The sequence below is a fragment of the Cryptomeria japonica genome, chromosome 3 (genome assembly GCF_030272615.1).
Source record: "Cryptomeria japonica chromosome 3, Sugi_1.0, whole genome shotgun sequence".
NCBI lineage: Eukaryota > Viridiplantae > Streptophyta > Pinopsida > Cupressales > Cupressaceae > Cryptomeria > Cryptomeria japonica.
Window position 1 is genome coordinate 542,521,501 of NC_081407.1, and position 24,398 is coordinate 542,545,898.

At 35.6% G+C, this 24,398-nt stretch overlaps 1 protein-coding gene across 1 annotated transcript; it reads right to left on the bottom strand.

Annotated features, from left to right (window-relative positions):
- Window positions 1-375: 375 nt before the first annotated feature.
- Window positions 376-2,220, bottom strand: LOC131075089 (probable pyruvate, phosphate dikinase regulatory protein, chloroplastic). Its single transcript, XM_058011909.2, has 3 exons — window positions 1,637-2,220; window positions 901-1,531; window positions 376-632 (listed from the first exon to the last, which is right to left on the bottom strand). The coding sequence occupies exons 1-3, from the start codon at window positions 2,099-2,101 to the stop codon at window positions 529-531; spliced, it is 1,200 nt and encodes a 399-aa protein (XP_057867892.1). The 5' UTR covers window positions 2,102-2,220; the 3' UTR covers window positions 376-528.
- Between the last annotated feature and the right edge of the window lie 22,178 nt (window positions 2,221-24,398).

Below are 24,398 nucleotides of genomic sequence, written 5' to 3' on the forward strand. Positions count from 1 at the left end.
TCATGTTCTTCCCAGAAATAATCATATTTTTAAGCTGAAATTGGTGATTATGAGAGCCTCAAAATGGATAGTTCTGGTGCTGTTGTCAGGCTGTTGGGGAAGGTTAACACGGAGTCTTTGACATCTCAGTTGATACAACTTTTTTCTTTTAGAAATTGGGCATAGCTATCTCATAATTCATTAGATATACACCAGTCTTTAATTATGATACTTGCTAGGTTGCAGATGGTGTCCCGTATCAGGCCACCAGGATTTTTTATTGGTTTTGAAATTTTTGAGTGGAATTGGTTTGAAGTCTGCAAATATGCCATGTTAAACTTCGAAGTTTGAACTGTTTACTTGAAAAGAGACGTCTCAATTTTTTGACTGCTTCAAAAAAAAAAAAAAATGATTTTCAAACGTAACATTTAGTTGTACAGGAGCAATCTAGCAACTTTTGAACACTGTCAAGCTTATGTCTTAGGATAAGCATCATGTAATGGAAAAGGAATTTCAATATTTCACAAACACTCACTTGTACAAACATATCTAATATCGCTTTGAGATGCGAGGCATTTCATACTTCTGTTTTTTCTCGTGATAAATCCGTAAAACCACGGCGGCTGTCTCTTCTATAGCTTTTCCAGTGACCTCTGCACTCTCATAATAACACAAGTCAATACGCAATTGGCAAGAAACTTGAAAATAATTTCAATTCCAATACATCAATAGTAGGTCTAGAGGATTGTAATTTCAATTCCCATACATCAATATTAGGTCTAAAGGATTGCAGCCTATATATGGGGTACAAATCACAAGAAAGTGGCTCATAACTCCAGCAGATATTATGGAATAGATTTGAGCGGGTTTACTACTTATAATCTAACTCAATTTTAAATAAAAGAAACAAACATGTATTACCTATAACAGGCCATCCAGGATTCTGAGCATAGAATTTTTTGGCGTAATCCAGTTCTCGACGAATATGATCCATTTCCGAATAGTTGGTGGTGGAAGACTGCGGCTGTAACCCCAGAGTGTTGGCCCTTGCCAGCCGTATTGCTTGCAAAATAACAGGGTTGATGATGAGTCCAAAAATTTTGTCCTGATCAATTTCGTAGAGCTCTTTGGGGGGATTGAGTCCAAGAACAAGGGGCACATTTGCAACTTTGTAGCCCTTCTGTGCTAAGTAGGTGGAAAGGGGCGTTTTGCTGGTCCTCGACACCCCAACCAATACTAAGTCTGCCTTGTGGAGATTCTGAGGGACAGCTCCATCGTCTTGCTTTATCGTAAATTCCACCGCCTCAATTGTTTTGAAATACTGTTTGGACAAGGGGGATTTCCCTCGAGGGACGCCGAGAGGGGCAACCCCTAAGTGCCTGGCAATTGCCTCTGTTGTAGGACCCAGAATGTCTGTGTACGGCACCCCCCACAGCTCACATCCCCTTTTCGCTGCTTCTGCCATGCTTGCCTCAGCCAGTGTGTACAGAAGCAGCGCTTCCTCCTTTGCTGCTTGCATTATTATCTCCAACAGCCGATCCACCTCATCGATCTGAACATCCCAATCAGTCACACCACAAAAATATTATGTTTTGCTTTGCTTGAGAACTAGAATTAATAGATGAAGGTTGAGAGAAAGGAAGCACAGATCACCCACCCCAGAGAACAAATGGGTATTAACAGCACAGCCCCTGTCGGCAAGGCAGTGCTCGAATTGACCCAAGGCAGCGTTCACTGAGTGCTCTCCCGTCCACCCAGTCCCATCTGACACCACGAAAATTGCTTTTCCAGATGTCAAGTTTTCCTCATCGCTATAATTTCCGTCGTCCCTAGAAATAGGGCAAGAAGGAATGATAGCAGTATCAGTAGCAACGCGTGCCTTGTCGAACCTACTCCTGGCAGAGGGAGAACGGAGAGCCCGTACTCTGGACCATCGCTTCAGCTGTGTGCTGCCCTTCGATTTGGATTTCCAATCTTGTTTGTTGTTTGCCAGGGATGGTTTGTCGGCCTCTTCTGCTTGGGCCTCATTATCATTTGCCACAGGCAGGGAATTGCATGGGCAAAATGAGCGACTAATTGCTGCTCCTCTGCCAACAAAATTGGAACCCAAAAGACACATCATGCCTTACCACTCCAACTTCCAGCTTGAAACTTACAGGCTGATTAGTTTTACATTGTAGTTCAATTTGCTCTTAGTCTGACATTTTAGTTCAATCTGCACTCAGGACGATGACACATAAGATTCTATAATATGTGGATAATGTTACACATTATGGAGAATAAATTTCATGCCTATTAGTATGAATTAATTAATTTATTAATGACACACGCTCTAATTTAATATTATTTTAGGAAAGTTAATGTTAAGTGGATAGGGTATTTAGATTATCATTAAAAAACTGTGATCTTGATGAAGATTTTAAATTTGGTTGTTTTTGGATTAGGAATAGTATTTCTATCAATATACTAGCGCTTGCACTAAAATAGAAGTGTAATACTTTAAAATTGGTCACCTAAATCATGGGCTCTTAATCTCGACAGCATCACCAAGGTCATGTTCGCATTCTTCATCTTATGAGAATAGTTGATGTTGTCATTGATGGCAATCAATTGGCAACCATCTGGGAACCTACCGGCAGATACCGACACCGGCAATAGATTTTTACATACACCGGCAGGCACTTCACCAGCATCGGCAACAATGCATACTGACACTCAGGCCGACATGGAATAAACTTTTGTTTATTGTATTTTAATATAAATATCTTTTGTAAGCCGACATGGTACATTGTAATAGACTCATATATGTCTGAGATCTTACAGGTCATTTTAAATATGGCATGAGAGATAGAGAAGAGCGAGATATGATATATAATTTGGTATAAGGTGATATAGTTGACAGCAAAGGTTTTGGTTATTGTCTGAGCTTAAACCGGTACTGAACCTGGTATATGAGATGTTGTTTTGAGCAGTACACTGTATTGGATTTGATAATCCATTTTGTAGTCAGTGTGACTCCTACTTTGTGATTGAGCAGTAAGCTCTAGGCTGTTGGCCTCCCTGCAAGTGCAGGCCCCTCATTGTAAGTAGTATTTATTCATTGGTCAGTGAGTAAATATTGTGGGTCACAAATCCCACCGAGGTTATAATTCTTATTTACTGGTACACTGTTTTGGGATGCAAAGTTATTAATAAGTTTAAATATTCTGTAAACCGGTTAGACACTGATTCACCCCCCCTCTCAGTGTCTTTGAGACTGTCATTGAATCTAACAATTGGTATCAGAGCCTGGTCCTCTATTTTCAAAAGTCTAACAGCTTGGGGAAGATTCTAACAGTGGTACAGACGAAGAACTTAAGAAAACAATTGGAATGAGCTCTTGAAGACTATGATGCAGAAAAATTGAAGAATATCAAACTTGAAGATGATCTGAGGATTGCACAGGATTTCATTAAAGGACTTCAGGAGAACTTTGCTATAGCACAAAATAAAATAAAAAGAACTTCATGAAAAGATGCAGAATGATGATGATGATGATGAAAAAGAAACTCTTAGAGACATTGCAAACAAGTTGAGACAAGAAAACAGTAATATGAAGAATTATATAAAGATATTGAAGACAGGAAGAAGAATGAAGAAGACTTGACTAGGAGACTTAATGATGCTGGAAATGAAAATCTGAGACAGTCATGAAAATGATATGTTGAAGACAGATCTGATTCACATGCAACATGATAAAACCGAGCTTATGAGACATGTTGGAATTCTAGAAAATGAGTTGGCTACTGCAAATAAACACAAAGACAAATTCAAGAAAAGTTTAGAGGAACTTGATGACATGCTAAAGAAACAGAAACCTAATGAAGATACAAATGGACTTGGATTTGTACATGGAGAAAGTTCTGGTACTGCAAACAATCAAGATTAGAACAAACTGATAAGACAACCTAATGCTTATAAATTTAATGGCAAATGTTTCAATTGCAAAAAATATGGTCATAGAGCAAATCAGTGTAGATTTATAAATAATCAGAATATGAACTCACCCATCGGTCAATGTTCCAAATGCAACAAAGTTGATCATAATTCAGAAAATTGCAGAATGAATGTGAAATGCTATGTTTGTGGAAGATTTGGACATTTATCTAATCAATGCAGATCACAAACTAGTCAAGGATATGGAAAGGCTATTCAAAGGAATAATGTGACTTGTTATGCATGTAACAAGATTGAACATAATGCAAACTTATGTAGAAGCAAGAATGCACCGGCAAACAATATGAGATCTAGCTTGAAGGGAAAAGAGAAGGTAGATGAAGTTAAGCAAGAATTTTCTAAACAGTGGATTAAGAAAAGAGATCAGAGAACTAATGAAACTATATCTTCACCGGTAGAACAAAGTAACTCTCCACCGGCAAGAGACTCTTCATCTAATTGAGGAATAATCCTTTGGGGGTATGGCAGTGAATTGAAAAACATGCATTCTACCCTCGATTGATGGTGAGAAGATACATTTCTTCTTTACTGGCAGGTGTGTTAAGTTTTCACTTAACCGGCGAGCATTTAATGATGTTTTAGAGAACATTTTGGCTATAAAGCACCGGGAAACCCTCATTTCAAACTCACCGAGCATTCAAACTTTATGTGAGCGCAAAATCGAGCAAAGGCATTCAAGCCGAATCTGAGAAGTGTTTTTCAAGCATTCAACAAACATCCAGATAAGAGGTATTTTTCATAATGGCTGCTTCATCTTATGTTCCTAAATTTATTCTAAACCCTACCATTGTGGAGAATGTGAAACGCCATAGGCTCGTATTCAAAATAATTCTCGAGATTGTGAAGCAAGACAACTCTGTAGGAGCTTTTTCAAAAATACCTAAGGGTGTAGCATTTGCAGAAGACCCTAGGATCTACATACATTGCAATATAGAAGACCTAGGATTTGAGGAGTTAATGAAAATGTTTAACAAGGTCATTTGAACATGGAATTGTTAAACCCAAACATAAAATTGTGGAAACTTTAGGTTTTGTGGAGATATTGAATATCTCTCAATTTCCAGAGGAAGTGGTAAGAATTGTATTGAGTAGAGCACATGGAGAATTCTTATGGTTGGATTTTGTTTGTAAGATAACCCGACAAGGAATTAGGCTAGTTACTGGTTTACCCTCAACCGGTAGTAGACCTGATAAGACAAAGAAGATTCCCAACAAAACGGTGACAAACCTAACTGAAGCAACATCTGACAATACATCACCTAGAGTAAATGACATTAAGGACATTAATGTGAGATATGTAAATATGGTCCTTGGATACAAAGCCACACATGCTAACAGACTCAATTTTGTTTCCAGTCTTTGTATTTATAGTGCATATGAAATGATAAACAACAATGCTAAAATAGATGTGTGTGAATGGTTAAAAGATGAGCATATTGATAACTTGAAAAAGATTAAGGGAGACAAAAAGGGTACTTTCCACTTTGGAAACCTTCTAGTATATTTGATGTTATATTTCACCAAAGAGATCCCCGGTACAGGACAAAAAGACTTTGGTTGTGATATACCGATAGGAAAATAACTACAGGAAGCTTTTATAGGCATGGGAACTGATAGAGATAACAACATAACAAATTACTTTAAAACTTTCCAATCTAAGATGAGAGCTAGGGAAAGGATTCCTCAAAGCATAGTTGAGAAATATGACAAGAAAATCTATTTTGTCATTAAAAGAGATGAAACTTGGATGGAAGCAGTAAGCCCTAGAACTATTTGGGTTACTGAAATGGGTTATGAGGTTGATCTACATGTTCTGGAAACATATGCAAAAGCACTGCTTGAAGCACCTAGAGAACCATCTGAGGAAATATTTGGAAGTGCTGAAACCATAGCTAGTAAAGTGTCAATGGAGAAAAATAAGAAGAAAATAGACAAATTCATTAGGGATGCATCTAAGAAAGCACAAGGAATCAAATAAAATGTCATGAACCTTAGTGGCATATCGGCTAGTGAGCTTGAAGGACTTCAACCGGAGGCACGTATTTCACCGGTTGACACATCCTCTGACAGTGATAGTGGGAAGGTTGATGAGTTCAAAAGAGTGGAAAGGAAAAGGAAAGCCTCACCGGTACCTTCTCCTACTCCGAAGAAAACAAGAACTTTAAGGAAGAAACAACAGGCGGTTAGGGAACCAAAGAGAAAATAGACACCAGTTACCCCTTCATTGAATGATTTACTGAATGAAATAACAAAGGAAGGGAATTTATCTAATGTGAATAAATGGTATACTTCTTCAAATGATACTGACAGAAACACCATTGAAGAAAGCATTGATCTTCATTTAAACATTTATAAGAAATTTTTTATTGAAGTTATTGATGAGCTACCAAATTATGGAATTAGACAAGAAATTGAAAGTTGAAGCACTCTTGGCTATTCACCCAGTTAACTCCAAGGAAGAAATAGATGAACTAATTTATGAGGCTAACCGATCAGTATTTGCTAGTGGACATTGGCAAGTGAGCCTGATGGCTGGAAGAGTAAAGGAAATTGCAGAAGAAACAGCCGATAATTGGGATATATTCTTTGTAGAAAAAGAAAAACAAGAGGAAAAGAGAAGACCCAAGAAGACATTTGAGGTTTATCAAAAGGACAAAGGTAAAGGAAAAATTGGTGGTGTTCCAAACAATAAGATTACTGACAATCTTCCACTGCCACCTTTGGATACTGCATCGGTACACTCAGAAGATCCACCGGCTATTGACACTGAAGGAATAAGACATGATGATACTAATCTTGAGTCAGAGATACTGTTTACAATGAATGTGGATACACAAGAGGTAAACATTGTTGTGGATAAGGAAACCTCTAAAGCCAAGCCAAACAATGTTGACAATAGCAACATAACAGAGGAATCGGTACAAACTATCAAAACTGAGACATGAACACAAATAGACCAACCAACACAGACTGAAAAACCTACTGAAGATAAAGGTACTAGCATAGGGCCATTGGAGACTGAGAATTCGACAGTAGAAATTTCAGAGAAACAAACTAAGGCAGAGGTGCACACGGAGACTGAGAAACTGGCAATCACATAAACATTGAAACAGTCTGAGAAACCTTTAAAGGTTGAGATGCAAACACAAACTGATCCACCAGAAGAAAATACAAGCAAAATGGACACATCTAATGTAAGCAAAGAGATAATAAAAATGATTGGTCAGACATCTGACACGTCTACAGGTGAATTCAGACCTACCAATGTTACAGAGGTACTTTTGGATTCAATTAAGAAGATAACATATTGCAATGCATTGGCCTATAAGGCAATTGATAACATACTACCCATTCTTGAGTTGATTGCACCAAACTGTAAAATAGATCACATTACTGATTCTTTGGGTAAATTAGACACATTGTCCAAATTTATTGATGATAATGTAATAACTATTGATAAGGTGAATGAGGACACGATTAAGGAGAGAGTTGAAAAAGAGAAAAACACATTCTTTGAAGACATAATAAAGAAATGTATAGATCATGTAAGTACATTATTACCTGTACTTAACTCTACAATTTTGGAGTACAAGGAGCTATATAAGGAAACATGCAAACCTCACCTTTTGACAGCAGACATAGATGAGGAGATCAGAAAAACACAGAAAGAAATTGATGACATAGAAGATAATATAATTGGTTCATCTGGACATATATCAGTTTTTGAGCAGGAAATGATAGTTTTTGAGAAGAAGTTAGAGAAACTTGAGAAAGAGAAGGCAAGGATAAGGTCAAATGCTCGGGAACTTAAAGATAAACTTGGTCTGAGGTTGGACAATTTGATTACTCAGAGAATTGAAATATCTAAGGCATTAGTTCAAGGAGAGCGATCACCAGAGGAACACATGCATTATCTCACTGGCATGATCCAACAGACTGAGGCAACTTTGAATGATAGCAAAAGATTTATGCAAAGTCTAAATTTAGTTTTGGCAGATATTTTTCAGATTTTAACCAACCGGTTACAAACTTTGAGGTAAAATTTTTGCACTCATTTGATTATTTTTTACAACATTTGTCATTGATGTCAAAGGGGGATTAGTGGAGAGAAAAATACTTGTATAGAGGAAATCACTTGCTTAGGGGGAGCACATCTTTTTGGAATCTTTTTGGACTTCAGTTTTTGGAAACAACTTTTGGATTTTTCTCATGAGTGTTGTCATCAATGCCAAAGGGGGAGATTGTTGGCATTCTACACTCTTATGAGAATAGTTGATGTTGTCATTGATGGCAACCACCTGGAAACTATCTGGCAACCAATCGGTAGATACCGACACCGGCAATAGATTTCTACATACACTGGCAGACACTTCACCGACATCGGCAATAATGCATACCCACACTCAGGCCGACATGGAATAAACTTTTGTTTATTGTATTTTAATATAAATATATTTTGTAAGCCGACATGGTACATTGTAATAGACTCATCTATGTATGAGATCTTATAGGTCATTTTAAATATGACATGAGAGATAGAGAAGAGCGAGATATGATGTATAATTTTGTATAAGGTGATATAGTTGACAACAAAGGTTTTTGTTATTGTCTGAGCTTAAACCGATACTGAACCTAGCATATGAGATGTTGTTTTGAGAAGTACATTGTATTGGATTAGATAATCCATTTTGTAGTCAGTGTGACTCCTATTTTATGATTGAGCAATGAGCTCTAGGTTGTTGGCCTCCCTGCAAGTGCAGGTCCCTCATTGTAAGTAGTATTTATTCATTGGCCAGTGAGTAAATATTGTGGGTCACAAATCCCACTGAGGTTTTTCCCACATCGGGTTTCCTCGTTAAATATCTTATGTTATGGTGTGTTTCTATGCTATCTCTATTATTTATGTTTACTACTATAATTCTTATTTACCGGTACACTGTTTTGGGATGCAAAGTTATTAATAAGTTTAAATATTTTGTAAACCAGTTAGACACTGATTTACCCCCCCTTCAGTGTCTTTGGGATTGTCATTGAATCTAACAGGTCCTAACCAAAGGCAATTAAATCAATTTTGAGCACACAATTAATTAATTCTTCAATCATTAAATGTCGCATGGCAAGTGAATTATTCTATATTAATTCAATATTTATTTAATTAATTAAATCATTCCAAGTAAATCATTTTGATCAATTATCCTATTTAATTTATTAAATATCCTAGCATATTTAATTAATTAATAAATTTGCCGTTTAATCATAAAAAAGAATTAATTTATTACAAAAGAGGAATCAATATGCAAAGCAAGAGTTAAATTGAAAATAAAATAAAAGAATTGAATTGAGAGAGAAATCAAACTTGAGATATTATTTCTTCTTCTAAATTGGGAACTTGAAATTAGAAAAACAATTGAAATGAATTATTAATCAATCTCTAAAATTGGAACTCAAAGCTTTTGAGAAAAGGAGTTCAGTGGCATTGAAAAGACTTTTTTCTTGAATAAATCAAAGAAATCACATGGAATCACCTATTTTCATCACAAGTGCATAGAATTAATTGAATTTTATCTCCAATGCAAACTCAAACTTATAATCTGAATGCATTTCAATCAAACTATAATTGGAACCTATCTCAAGGTTAACTGAATCTAATCTCTCAATTATTTCAATTATCCTAAATTGTGCTTTTTCTTGAATAATCTCAACCGCTCATTGCTAATTGATCTTGACCTTTGGTCTCTCTTGTGATTCTCTATAAATTCAGCCTTCATCTCTCATTCAAAATACCTTGGAGATTTATTGTTATTATACAATTTTTTCTCTAGAGTCATTGAAGATATTGTGCTTGCTTTTTGAGATTATTGCATCTTAGTTTAACTTTTTGAATATTTAGTTCAATTATGATTGCTTGAATTCATATAGCTTACTATTCATCCATCTAGCATAATCTTGCATCCATTTAGCTTAATATCATGCTCATATAGATTAAATCATTCGTCTTGGTGTAGTCTAGTCACTGGTATTGCTTATACAAATCTAAGAGCAAGTCTATACTCGCATCTTTTAGAAGGCAATTGGTCAATTTGTGATGGTTTTTATTATTCATGCTTATATCTATCTAACCATACATGCAATGACTTAATTGAAGTGTTGTGTCTTGCAGCTTGCTGATACTTATTCCACTTTTCACACACACATTTCTAGCGCCCACCGTGGGGCAAAAGACTACATCTTTCGACCTCGAAAACTAACTTTTTATTTTTATTTTTCAAATTTAAATTTTTTCGGTTTTTTTTTTGTCCGTACAGTTACTTTGAAATATCATACGAGTTTTCCCATAGTCTTGAATGACAAACTACAAATATCGTGTGATCTCGTACAGATTATCGTATGGATCGATGAGAATCATCATATGGTATTCTGTGTTTTTGGGTTAAAAGAAGATTTCATTCTTCAGGTTTTCTTATTCAATTTTGATCATAATAACGCTAACCCTGGTTTGTTATTCATTTGTCTAAGGAATTTTCACAGCCAAATCAGTTTTTTGCAGAACAATTGTCAAAGAATATGTTTGTCAAACAAAGACAATATGACTACTGATTTGTTGTCTTTGCAGGTTGTCTGAGGAGATTGGAGTAAACATTGTGTATTTTTTAAATTCATTTTTAGGCACCTAAATTGCTATCTAGTTAATGAACAAATCTGTCTTTCATGTTTTAAGAAAATTCTGAGAGGTAGGAGAGTATGCTCTTGTCTGCATAGACAATCAGAAATCCAAACCCTTGAGGCTTTTTCTAAGTTTGAGATTTGTGTACCTTTAGTGGGCCTGTCACAGTGGGAAAAAGTAATCACCTTGTGAGAACGACCCAAGTGAGTACAGTCGGACCTGAGCATTCTAACTCACTATAATAAATAGACCTTTGGTTGATTAAAGTTTCAGAGAACGGGATTATTTGAGTTTTTTCTTTGAGATCTCTCATATCAAGCATTTTGTAGGGCCTCGTGGTCTCAATCATATTTACGTGACTACAGCTTGTTTCGATACCTTGTTGGGCTATAAGCCTCAATCATGCTTGTGTGACTTCAAGGGATAATTTCAAACGAAATTCCTGACTAAGAACTATAAGATAGAGGCTACCCGGTTCACCTCCAAAAGGGGGGATAATCTTTATGCAAGAGAGATAGTAACTCTCCCAAGATACTTGCCATTTCGTGCCCCTATTAGCATTTGGAGTCGGCTAATACGACGTTGAGAATCCATTGCATGAGACTCAACGATCGTATTCTAATTAGCTATTGGGTGTGTACCTAAGTTTGCAAGTAAAGGTTTTCTTCTCTCACCAATTTCCATAGGGTTAGCGTGATGTGATTGAAGTCATTACACATATTGTGTGTTTACTATGTTTTCATCCCTGAAACTGAAATTGAAATACCTAAACTGGAGAAAACAATAAACAACTCAATGGTCAAAACTGTCTGTATCAAACACTAGTCTATCTTAGTGGTCAAAACTGTGTCCGTGTCGCAAACTAATCTACATCAAGTATCAAAAACTCAGTCCATCTCAAAACTGGTCGTCGTCAATCATTGAAAACTCTATCTGTCAAAATTTTGTCTCTGTCCAATAAACTGTCGTACGGATCTTCTGATTTATCATCCTGCTACATAACTGTTTTTTGTACGAAAAATTCATCAAGCCTTACAGTTTGTTGTTTGAGTCTCAATTATGTGTCGTACGAAATCTGATAAATTGTCGTCCTACTTAGGTAAGTATCATCTGAGTCTCTATTCTGTGTTGTACAAAAAGTCTTCATATCCATCAGTTTATCATTTGAGGTATACCAACCTGTCGGATGAACCTAGGCAACAACTTGTACAAAATATTATTTTTATTGTCCTAAAGCTATTAAACTGTCGTTTGGTCCTGTAAACCCTGTCGCATGAATCTCTGATTTTGTCAGTCCAAAACAATCAAAATGGCCTAAAAATAGTCTACAGTGAGCATAAAACTGGTTATCATCATCCTGAGCATAAACAAATCTAAACAGTGTACTTCTGTTGTTGTGTTGCACGATTTTGTCAATCATCTTTTAGCTAGTTCAATCAACCATTTATCAAACTTAAGTTACTTAAATAACATCTTACATAGGATAGATCGTTCCTAAAACCAGACTGAGTCTTAGTCACTTCTCTCAAATCAAATTAGGTAACTTAGATCATGTCTTACATGGGATAAATCTTTCCTAAAACTAGACTAAATCTTAGTTTCTTCTCTCAATCAATACATTAAACAAACAACTAGCTCCAAATTTGATCTTGACTTCTGCATCACAAACAACTTTAGGTCACATCAGTCAATAAAAATGCCTACTCAAACCAGAAGTTCTCGTAAGAAAGCTGACAAAGGCAAAGGACCATCCTTTTCATATTAAGATAATCCATTTTCGTAGAGGACCCTGTCACTAATAAAACTTCATCATCAGATATACCAGTTTATGATCAACCCTTGTCTCCCACCATATCTGGAACAAAAGAAGAAAGACGAGCTACTAAACACAATGTTTATGACGATCTCAGTATCCGGGCTACTGACAATGATTCCTCATTAGACGCATCTGAAGCCTCTGAACCTACCAAAACTGATATTCATAAATTTCAAAAGGATAAAGATTTCCGAAAAATGATGAAGGTTATCATGGCTAGAGAAAAAGAAGAAGTTATTTTCTAGAACTAGCAAAGCAAGACGCTAAATTTCCTATTGGTTATAACGTTGAGGCCCTCATCACTAAAGAGGAAGAAACACCCTTAGAAATGGTAAACAAACAATTACAAGCGTTACGGACTGAGATCACATAACTGAAAAACAAAGATAAATCATCAAAACAATATTCTTTGGACACGATATGCCCATTTCCATTTGATAAAAACCTTTACATGCCTTCATTTCCTTCATGAGTGGAGATCCCAAAATTTGACAAATATGATGGCAACTCAGATCCTCAAGACCATGTTAGAGAATTTTGTGCTTTATGTATGGAGTTTATGCACGAACAAACCTATCTCATGCGCCTTTTCCTGAAAAGTTTAGGAGGGAAAGCTATGGAATGGTTCTCAAGCCTACCTATGGGAATAAAAACTTTTGAAGAATTAATCCAATTGTTTCTACAACAATACTCCTATAACATTCTTCACCCAATCACTATGATAGAGCTTTGCAATACCAAACAAAAAACAAGAGAGCCCTTTCTCACTTTCCTCCAACATTGGAGAAAGATGTTCTCTAGATATTCATGGCCTATTCCAGATTTTGAGAAGATGGATATCTTCATCAACAAATTAATCCATGAATTGAAATACAGTATCCAAATGCAAGACATATCCCTTAGAATGGAAGATGTGCTTATAAAGAAAGGAGATATCTCACTTTGGAAAGAAACGCAACAAGGTTCTAGTTCCAAAGAAAAGAACAAATATTGGAAATATGACAAAGCCAACAACAGAAACATTGTTAATGATAGAGTGGTAGACACTATTAAAGAAAAATCAAAATCCGCGATATTTAACTTGGCTAGTGGCACACAAGCACTCAAAGCAACTGAAACTGCAACAAAAAATCCTTTGAAGGAAGTAAAAGAGTGGTTTAAAGAGAAACCTTGACTTTCAAAACCTAAACGTGACTTCACTCCTCTGGAAGAATCATACGAATCCACTTTCAAAACTTTATTGGCAAATGATCTGATAACCTTACCAGACAATTCTAGGCCATATGATCCCGAAGTCAAACCAAAATGGTGGAGAGAGAAAGAATACTACGAATACCATTGAAACAAAGGTCATAACACAAACAACTGCATGAAGCTCAAGCATGAGATTCAAGATCCCATTGACGCTAGCAAAATTGTTGTTGGAAATCACACAACTAATGCTGATCACAAAGCTTTTAAAGATCCCTTACTTGTTTATGAACAAGGTGATTCTTCAAAGTCAAAAGGAGGTGCCAAAGTCAATTACACCTATACCAACAATGACAATGTGATCAACATGATTGAGTCTTCCCAACTTGAATATTGCAATGTGATCATAATCAAAGATAAACAAAACGAATCACAAAATGCAAATGTTGTGACCCGCGCTCAAAAGAAAGTCACTCTCCAAGGAGCTAGTTCTTCAAATCCTGCTCAAACAACATCAAACCTACCAACTTCTTTGAATAGACAAACAGATACAACCATGGCTAAATCCAAACATCTGGCTTCATCATTCTCTCCTAGTTATAGCATTGTCGAACAATTGAAAAGAATGAATGCTCAAATCTCCATCTTTGAATTGCTCAAAATCTCTTCTGCTCATAAAGAGATCTTGGACAAAGCGTTGCTCACTACTAATGTCCCAAAAGATTTAAATATCGATCGGTTTGAATCTATTGTGGGTCACTTGACTTCGCCTCATCATCTCACTTTCTTTGAAGAAGATGACAACTCACTGAATCACCCACATAACCAGCTATTGCACATTGAAGCTATGGTCCATAAACACTGAGTTAAACATGTTTTGATAGATGGAGGCACTGGGTTGAATATTTGTACCTATAATCTTCTTACACAGTTGGGCTTATCTGAAAATGTCATTGATCCAACCAAGAAAATAACAATCAAAGCTTATGATGAAGAAGAAATAACCTCTAAAGGTTTGGTACTATTACCAATCAGGGTAGGACCTGTAGAAAGAGATGCCATTTTCAGGTGCTTGATCTCCCTCTTTCATACAACATGTTACTGGACAGGCCATGGATTCATGAAATGAAGGCAATTCCATCTACATATCATCAGTGCTTAAAATTTCCTTATAACAGAGTTGAAGTCAATATTCCTACTGATACAAACTCCCCCTGTAATGCATTGACAAAGAGTGTTGATACCTTTGTGCCTCATAATAGAGCAACCTCTACAACTGAAAGTTCAAAAACCTTTATGAAGGACTTAGAAAAGAAATTGAAAGTCACAAATACTGGTGTGGATGGATACAAGATAGAACGAGTACTTTCACTAATATCTCTTCCTCCATCACCAAGACAGTCAAAAAAACCATCAGAGGTTATGAAGCCACAAACTTCCACTCCAAATATCATATATATGTGTGTGTGAAAAGTGGAATAAGAATTTGTATCTACAAGACACAACACTTCAATTTAGTCATTACATGTATGGTTAGATAGATATAAGCATGAATAATAAAACCATAACAAATCGACCAATTGCCTTCTAAAAGATGCGAGTATAAGTTTTCTCTTAGATTTGTATAAGCAATAACAGTGACTAGACTACACCAAGACGAAGGATTTAATCTATATGAGCATGATATTAAGCTAAATGGATGCAAGATGAATGAAAGATTAAAGCAATCACGAATTCAAGCAATATGGATGCAAGTAAAATATGGATGCAAATAATCTAAAAAACACAATATATTCAATGACTCCAGAGCAAAATCAGTGTAATAATAATCTCCAAGCGTATTCTCAAAAATCTCTGGGGTGTTTGGAATGAGAGCTGAAGGCTAAATTTATAGAGAAATCACAAGAGAGATGATGAAAAAGCTCAATTTAGGATTAATTGAAAATAATTAAGAAATCAAGTTCAGTTAACCTTGAGATAGATTCCAATTATAGTTTAATTGAAATGCATTCAAATAAGAAGTCCAAGTTGCATTGGAAAATAATATTAAATTAATTCCATGCTTTTGTGATAAAAATAGATAATTCTTTGTTTTATTCAAGAAAAAGGTTTTTTCAATGCAATTGAACTTCTTTTTCTGAAAAGCTTTGAGTTCCAATTTTAGAGAAAAAATCAATAATTCATTTAATTGCTTTTTTGATTTCAAGTTCTAAATTTAGAAAAAGAAATAATATCTCAAGTTTGATTTCTCTCTGAATTCAATTCTTTTATTTTGTTTTTAGTTCAACTCTTGCTTTGTAATTAATTCCTCTTTTGTAATAAATTATTTCCTTTTTTGCATGATTAAATGGCAAATTTATTAATTAATTAAATATGCTAAGATATTTAATAAATTAAAATAGGACAATTGATCAAAAATGATATTCTTGGAATGATTTAATTAATTAAATAAATATTTAATTAATATTGAGTAATTGATTTTCAATGTGACATTTAATGATTAGAGAATTAATTATGTGCTCAAAATTGATTTAATTGCCTTTGGTTAGGACCTTGGTGATGTTGTCGAGATTAGGGGCCCATGGTTTAGATGACCATTTTTAGGGTATTACATTTGCCCCTCTTTGAATTAATGTGCGAGCAACGCGTTGGTTCAAAGAATATGTGATGTCTAGCAGATACCAGTTCTGAACTTTATTGATCACGAACCAGATAAAGAGTGAGGTGTTTAGCTTGATTCAAAGCGATTGAAGCTGAATAAAGTCTAATTAAAGCGCAATTGATCCCGAACTTGATTGAACTGAGGAACGATAGAAAACAAAGATACCGAACTTGAACTTGATTGATCAAGAAGCGAATCTTACTGATCTAGAACTTGATTGAACTAGACACAGTGAGTGAAGATAAAAATCGATCTTGAACTTGATTGATCAAGATACGACAAGCGAAGAATAAACTGTCCATCTTGATTCAATGAGATGAAACTGAACACCTACTTAGATTTAGCGTGTGATCAAAGATACTCTTTAAACCCTTGATTGAGTTTAAACGAATAATCAGCTTGATGAAAAGCGATGAAACTAATTAACGTTAAGAGACTAATTCAGATAAAGACAATGTCAGCTTGATATGTAGCAATGAAACCGATATGCCCCTAGCGACGAGGTCTTATTTGATTTTCTTTAGTTGAAAAGATTTTTTTGCTCGACTTTTGATGAAGATTTGAAAATTTTCTCGACATTGAAGATGTGAGGGCATAAGGTCACGAGTATGCCCCCTCGGGAGCGAAATCGAAAGATAGCGAAGGTACATGATGATAGGCAATTTTGAGCGATGATAATGAATTGAGCACAAATGCTTCAGAGGAATTTTTGAGCATTAAGCGTGATGAGAAATTGAGCGCAAAGTTGATTTGTAGAATAAATTGAGATTCAACGTTGATTCATTAGAAATTGAGCACAAATTGAAGAAGAGAATGAGTAGTTGATGAAAGTGCTAAGTGGTCAATGTCATGAAATTTCGAGGAGAGAATTGACATTAGATTTTGATTTCGATCCTGAAAATGGACTCAGGACAACCGATTTACAAGTTCTTGATTTGATTTCAACGTACTTGTGTTGATTGATTATGAGATGTTCTATATGCTTTATTCTATATGTATGCATATATTTTCAGTATAGATGAATGAATGCAAATGGAATATGGATGTTTATTTTTTTTTCTTTTTATGCAAATAAATGAGGAGAAGGAGTAACTAGTAATGCAAATGTTTATTTTTCTTCATGCAATAATATGAATGCAAATAAGTATAAAATGAAATGTATGGGTCTATAGAAGATGCTCATGTATGCAACTAACATCTCAATACACAAGTACTCGATCGAAGAAATGATGATGAAAAAGAGACCACTTAGCTGAGAAATGACGAAGCTTCCAACTCTCATTCAGAAGATAAAGAGAGAATTGTTATTATACCGAAGTCACTCTAAATTCAGAAAATACAGAATGAAATGCAAAATGAAACCTAAACCTAGTCACTGGATTTGAAATGCTTAAGTTTCATCATCGAGAATAACGAACATAATAGGCAGATTGGAGTTCCTTTCTTTTCATGTGCAATTTTTATCATCTTGTCCACAATGACCCTTTTTTCATTCATATCCTTGGACAGATTCTGTAGGGACCTGAATTGCATCATAAAGAAATTCCCTCAAAACAAACAAAGAAATGATATGGACCTCCTTGTAGCATTCAAATAAGGGAGTTGAGGTATGAGAGGCGATTTCACCTTGATGTGAAGGCTCTTATCACAGACACCCAACTAATTTAGATGTTTATAGATAATTGGGATCATTCCTACAAGCAAAAAATAAGAAAATATTATGCCCCCAATCCTTGCTCCTCTTAGTCAAGCTAGACTTCCTTGAGTTACTCAGGGGGATAATAATTGAAAACCAATATAAAAGACATCTTACAAAGAAAATTTTCATGCATAGCTCAAATTGTTTAATGATTGTTTTTTGTTATGTTGTTTTGCTTATTAACTCAATCATAAAACTCTTCAGTAGTCAAGAGACAGGTGTCTGACTCAGAGTGGATGACCAAGTTTCATTGATGGAAAGATGACTTGTTTGATATTTCTTAGGACATGTAATGTGTTCTGTTGATTAGCCTAAGACTAGGACGTTGATCAGTTTCAAGTCATGAGGGTTCCAATGAACCAGGATGTCATGAAAGTGACTGTAAAATATGTACAAACAAAAGCAAATATGGAGGAAAGCAAGAATGCCAACATTGCGTTGATAGATGGAGCGTTTGAGTACAAGAGGTGCTTGTTTACTAGTTTTTTCACCTACTTGGTAGAGATTCTTTTTTTTTTACCAAGGTGCCTGTTTACCAGGTTTTCACCAGGACAATTTCTCTCTTTATATTTTCTTTTTGTTTTTTTGTTTTTTCTCTTTTTTTAAAATTTTTTTCAGGACTTTTTCAGATTTTAAAGATTTTTTCAGGACTTTTTATGATTTTTTCAGCTATGCCCGTAGTATGTAGACCTATATGATAGGATGATCTGCATAATGCATGTGGGGACAATGAATTTTCGATATGACCTATGTTAATGCAATATGCATGATGAAGATGCATTTCCTATTTGAACAAGGATAACCGTGTTTGTTTAGCACTTCGTAATACACCAATTGAATTGGAGGTACAAAACATTTCATAGATAAGAGGTCAATAAATCCTTAAGGCTTGGAACATCCAAATTAACACACTTAGTGACTAGGATTTACAAATGGAGATGCAGAAAACTTCCCCATTGGTTCTTGAAACTTTGATCTTCTTTTGCCCGTGTGAGTGCAAATGAGTTAATTCCCACTCTTGTGTTCACAAAAGATCCTTAGCATCCTATATGACTAGCTACGTTGATTATTCTAACTTCAAAAGCATCCTGAATAGAGCCTCGCTGCCACAAAGCCTTGAGAGCTCCGACGAGGTTATAGACTGTAATTTCTCAAATATTGCTCCATTGCCAGTAGGCGTCCATAGCCCTGATGGAGTTACTCGCAGGTTCCCATAGTCAATATTTTTGTCGCAATTTGTATGCATGATATTTCAGTTATATATCATTGCTCTTTTTCCTTGAGATGAATATTTGGCATAACACTTTTTTCTCTCTTTTTTGTTCTTTTTTTTTTGCCTTGACTTGTAAGTAATGAAACCTACTTGAGTGTGACAATTACAGCGGCGTTGAAGTAGAATTTTAGATTTTTCACTAGTCATATGATCAACTAGGTGTCTAGAATGAATTAGAGATTTTGTTAATGTGCTTGAGATATAGCAATTGATAGATTTTGGGTTAACAAGTCTCAAATAGTGAAATCACTACCCAACCATAAGTAAAGCATCGTCACAAGGTAATGTTGAAAATGAATGACCTTACGACCTCAAGGACTTCATGTCTGAATATCTAAGAAAGGAGATGACCCTTGTTTGTCTTGAATGCAAACAAATGATAAACTTGGACAATTGCCTTGTTTTATTGATGTTGCTATATGCAAATGCAGAAACTTTATGAATGTGATGCATTTAAAAACTATATGTGATGCAGTGCTTCGCATAAAATGATATGCAATGCATAAGCAAAATGTGAACTAACCCAACCCTTAGATATAGTATCATTTAAGGTGCATGTTGTTCATAGGGTCAAGGAGTTTTGTGTAAGTAGTTCATTGGTCCAGCATAAAGAGGTCTTTCCAAGAAGGACTCAGCTAAGTGTACATGTCCAACATCTCTAATATTGATTTCCTTAGTTTTTTGGATTTTGTGATGAAACTAGGGTAAAGTCTTATGCAAAGTATTGGATAAGGGGTATGGAAGGATGAAAAAGAGGTATTGGATAATGGATCAGATATTGAAATTTTGGTGCATGGGCGAATGGAAATGTTTGTGGGATCACCATTGGCACGCATCTTGAGGGATAGTGGATTGACGGATGAAAAATGGATCTCAGATTTTGAGATTTGGATGGAGGAACAAATAGGGATTTTGGAACATGAGGATCCAAAATAGATGAAAGTGTCGATAGAGAAATGGATTTGGAAAGTTTGAATGGAGGAACAACAATCTTGGCTGTGGATTTGGATTTTTCTTTAGACAGTTGTGCTTCAAGGAGACGCTTAGGGATCCACATGGTTTTTGATTTTTCATTCTTTTGTAGTTTCTTGGAACGCATTGCTTCTACTAATGCCTTAGGAACCCATATAGCTTTTGATTTTGCTTTCTTTTGCTCAGTGATCCTTTGTGTCTTTCTAGATGGATGGAAGGTACACGAATATGTATGAGTAGGTATATTGAATTTGGTCAACTAAATATTAACGTGCACTTCAATGATCATGTTGTAACTCTTCCTGGTCTTGAGACATTTATGCAAGGTAGTCTTCTAGAACTTGACTTGTCGATCTGAAGTTATGATGATAATACCGTGAACTCCCTTGAACCTATTCAAATTGTATCCTTGGTACATCCCGAACTAATTGACTGTAGTCTCCAAAGCCAACCTATGAATGTACCTATCTTTGCCAATGACTACACGTTAGCCTATTATCTTAATGCAGGTGAACCAATGGACTCTTCCACTAGCGGACATAGTGAGAACATGATGGAAATAGATATCAAGTATCTTAGTCACAAAAAAGAAAAAAAGAAAAAAAAAAGATCTGATGGCGAAAACCACATTGTGGCGGTGTCATAATCAAAAATAGAAAAAATAAAGGACGTACCTAAGGGTGAAAACCTCTCTGAGGCACCTGAAGGTGAGATACTTGATATACTGCCAAGTCACTTCCAGGAAAGGTCTTCTATATTGATTGAACCAACTCAACCAGTAAATATTGGGAGTCAAGAGACATCACATAACATCCACTTAGCTCAATCATTATCAGTAGAAGAGTTAAAAGATTTTAGCACTCTTTTTAGAAAAGAAGATCAACTTTGCATGGACATACTACGATATGCTAGGCCTAGATTCTTATCTTATCATGCACCATCTTTCTATTACACCAGGAGTTAATCCTGTCAAGCAAAAACTATGTAAGATGCACCCTCATGTGGCACTGCTAGTTAAGGCTGAGCTAGAAAAATTGCTAAAAGCTAGATTTATCATAGCTATAGACTATGCAGAATGGATTTAAAACATAGTACCTATATCAAAGGCAGACAAATCTATTAGGGTTTGCACAAACTTCAGGGATCTCAACAAAGCATGTCTGAAAGACGATTTTCCGTTGCCTAATATTGATATGATAGTGGATATGACTGCTGGATATGAGATGTAATCATTAATGGATGGATTCTTTGGTTATAATCAGATCAAAATAGCTCCTGGAGATCAAGAAAAGACAACTTTCACCTGTGCATGGGGAACCTTTTGTTGAAACGTCATGCCATTTGGGCTAAAGAATGCAAGATTAACTTACCAAAAAGCAGTAACTACTATGTTTCATGATATGATGCATAAAAAAATAGAAGATTATGTTGATGACACTTTAGTAAAGACCATGAAGAGATCCACACATATTCAAGAGCTAGGCCTCATACTAGATAGAATGAAAAAAATTAAGCTCCGGCTAAATCCTAAAAAGTGTACATTCAGAGTAACATCAGGGAAATTACTTGGTTACATCATTTCAAAGAAAGGAATTGAGGTTGATCCTGAAAAGGTCCAAGGTATAATGGAAATGCCACCTCCAAAGAATATTAGTCAAATGAGAAGTTTACAAGGACGTCTCCAGTCAATTAGATGCTTTATTTCTCAGCTAGCAGATAAAGCTCAACCCTTCACAAAAGTATTAAGGAAAGGAGTAACATACATCTGGGATCAAGAATGTGAACAACACCTCCAGCAAATAAAAGAATACATGTCTAATCCACCAATACTAATGCCACCAATTCAAGGTAAACCATTGATTCTATACATATCAGCTACTGATTCATCACTGGGGGCACTTCTGACACAACAAGATGAAAATAAAAAAGAAAGAGCTATATGTTATATTAGCAGAACATTGGTGTCTTATGAAATGAACTATACTATAATAGAAAAAGCATGTTAGTCTTTGCATCACAAAAATTGAGACACTACATGTTAGCACATTCCATTAAGCTAGTAGCTAAGATTGATCCACTCAAATATCTTCTCAACAAAGCAACACTTACCGGAAGATTGGCTAAATGGGTCATGGTTCTTATAGAGTTTGATATTGAATATGTAGAATACAAAGCCATCAAAGGACATGTAATTGTAGATCAATTTGTTGATGCTCCACTTGAAGACACTCAGCCTTTGCATATAGAATTTTTGGATGAATATATCATGCACCTTACTCAACAATCATGGGAGATGTTCTTTGATGGGTCTTTCACTCAACATGGTTCCAGTACTGGAATACTTTTTATTACTCCTCAAAAATATTCAATCTAGAAGGCTTACAAGATTCTCTTTCCTTATACAAACAACATTGAAGAGTATGAAGCTTTGGTAAACGGGATCAAGTTGGCTATCAAATGGAAGGTTGTGGAATTACACATCTATGGAGATTCTCAGCTAATCATCAACCAAATCAATGATATATATCAGACTCGAGATGAGAAATGGATGCCTTATAAGAGAATGGTGGATGATCTTGAGAAATATTTTACTTTTGTGTCATTCCGACAGATCCCCAAATCAGGAAACAGAGCAACAGATGCTATGGCCACCTTGGCATCTATACCAAAGTTACAAGAATCTAATTTTCGCTTTTAATTCTTGGTGGAAGAGTTACATTACCCTGCTTATGATTCTCCTGATTCCCAGATAGTCTATTCTATTATTGGACATGACTCATATCACTATGGCCACATTTACTCTTATCTACGAGACCAAATTATCCTAGAAAATCTTACCCGTAATGAGAAAAGGAACCTAACCCGAAATGTTTCATGGTACATCATCATCGCTAACGATCTATTTAGGCAAGGTTTGGATAGTACTTTTCTTAGGTGTATAGAAACTGAAGAGTCCCAATGCGCATTATCTAAAGTCCATGAAAGTTTTTGTGGATCTCATTCAAATGGTCTAACTTTAGCTCGAAAACTACTAAGGGCTGGCTAGTACTGGCCAGACATGGAGAAAAATGCTATAAAGTTTCCTAAAACTTATGAGAAGTGTCAAATACATGGTAATCTCATACATGCTCCAGCAAGGGATCTCATACCCTTCATTACATATTGACCTGTTCAGCAATGGGCGTTTGATCTCATTGGCCAAATATATCCTGCATCATCTAATGGACACAAGTTTATTATAACTGCCACTGAGTATTTCACTAAGTGGGTAGAAGTAGTTCCACTCATCAAAGCAACCAGTAAACAAGTAGCTCTATTCATCCTTAATGATATCATCTGCATGTATGGGATACCTTCATCCATTGTGACTGACAATGGAGGACAATTCAAAAATAAAGATCTAGATGAGCTCTGTGAAAAATTAAAAATCAAACAACACTGGTCATCCATATATTACCCTCAAGGTAATGGACAAGTTGAAGCATCTAACAAAAAATTGCTGACTATTTTACATAGAATAGTAAATAAATCTGGGAGGGATTGGCATCTGCAACTCAATCTTGCATTATGGGCTTATAGAACAAGTATTAGAACACCTATTGGGGATACACCTTTTTCTTTGGTGTATGGATCTGAAGCAGTCTTACCTATTGAGGTGGAAATACCATCTTTGAGAGTTTCTTTGCAAGGTCTTGTTACTGATGAAGACTACAAAATATCTAGATTGCAAGAACTTGAGTTACTGGATGAACGTCGGCAAGTGGCATTTGATCATCTTAGAGTGTATCAAAAGAGAATGTCTAAAGGATATAACAAGAAGGTTCGACAACGAGAATTTCAGGTTGGTGACCTTGTTCTGAGAGAAAATCCTAAAAATCAACAATTTGGAGACAACAAAGGGAAGTTTGAACTCAACTGGCTGGGTCCCTACATCGTTACTACAGTCTTTGGCTCAGGTGCCTATCAACTCTTAACATTGGAAGTAGAATACCTCCGTGAACTGATCAACACCATCCACTTGAAATAGTTCTTCACTTAGTATTCTCTGCTCCAACAACTAGTACAGATAAAAAGTCCTGAAAAAAATCCTAAAAAATCCTAAAATATCTTGAAAAAAAAAAGAGAAAAAAAAGAATACTTGCCAAG

Bases quoted from the DNA above. Each gene is read 5' to 3' on its own strand.
- LOC131075089 (XM_058011909.2), bottom strand. From the start codon at position 2,101: ATGATGTGTCTTTTGGGTTCCAATTTTGTTGGCAGAGGAGCAGCAATT. The intron at 1,532-1,636 runs GTGGGTGATCTG...TGGGATGTTCAG, and splicing joins ATACCCATTTGTTCTCTGGG to ATCGATGAGGTGGATCGGCT. The intron at 633-900 runs GTAATACATGTT...ATGAGAGTGCAG, and splicing joins TCCTGGATGGCCTGTTATAG to AGGTCACTGGAAAAGCTATA.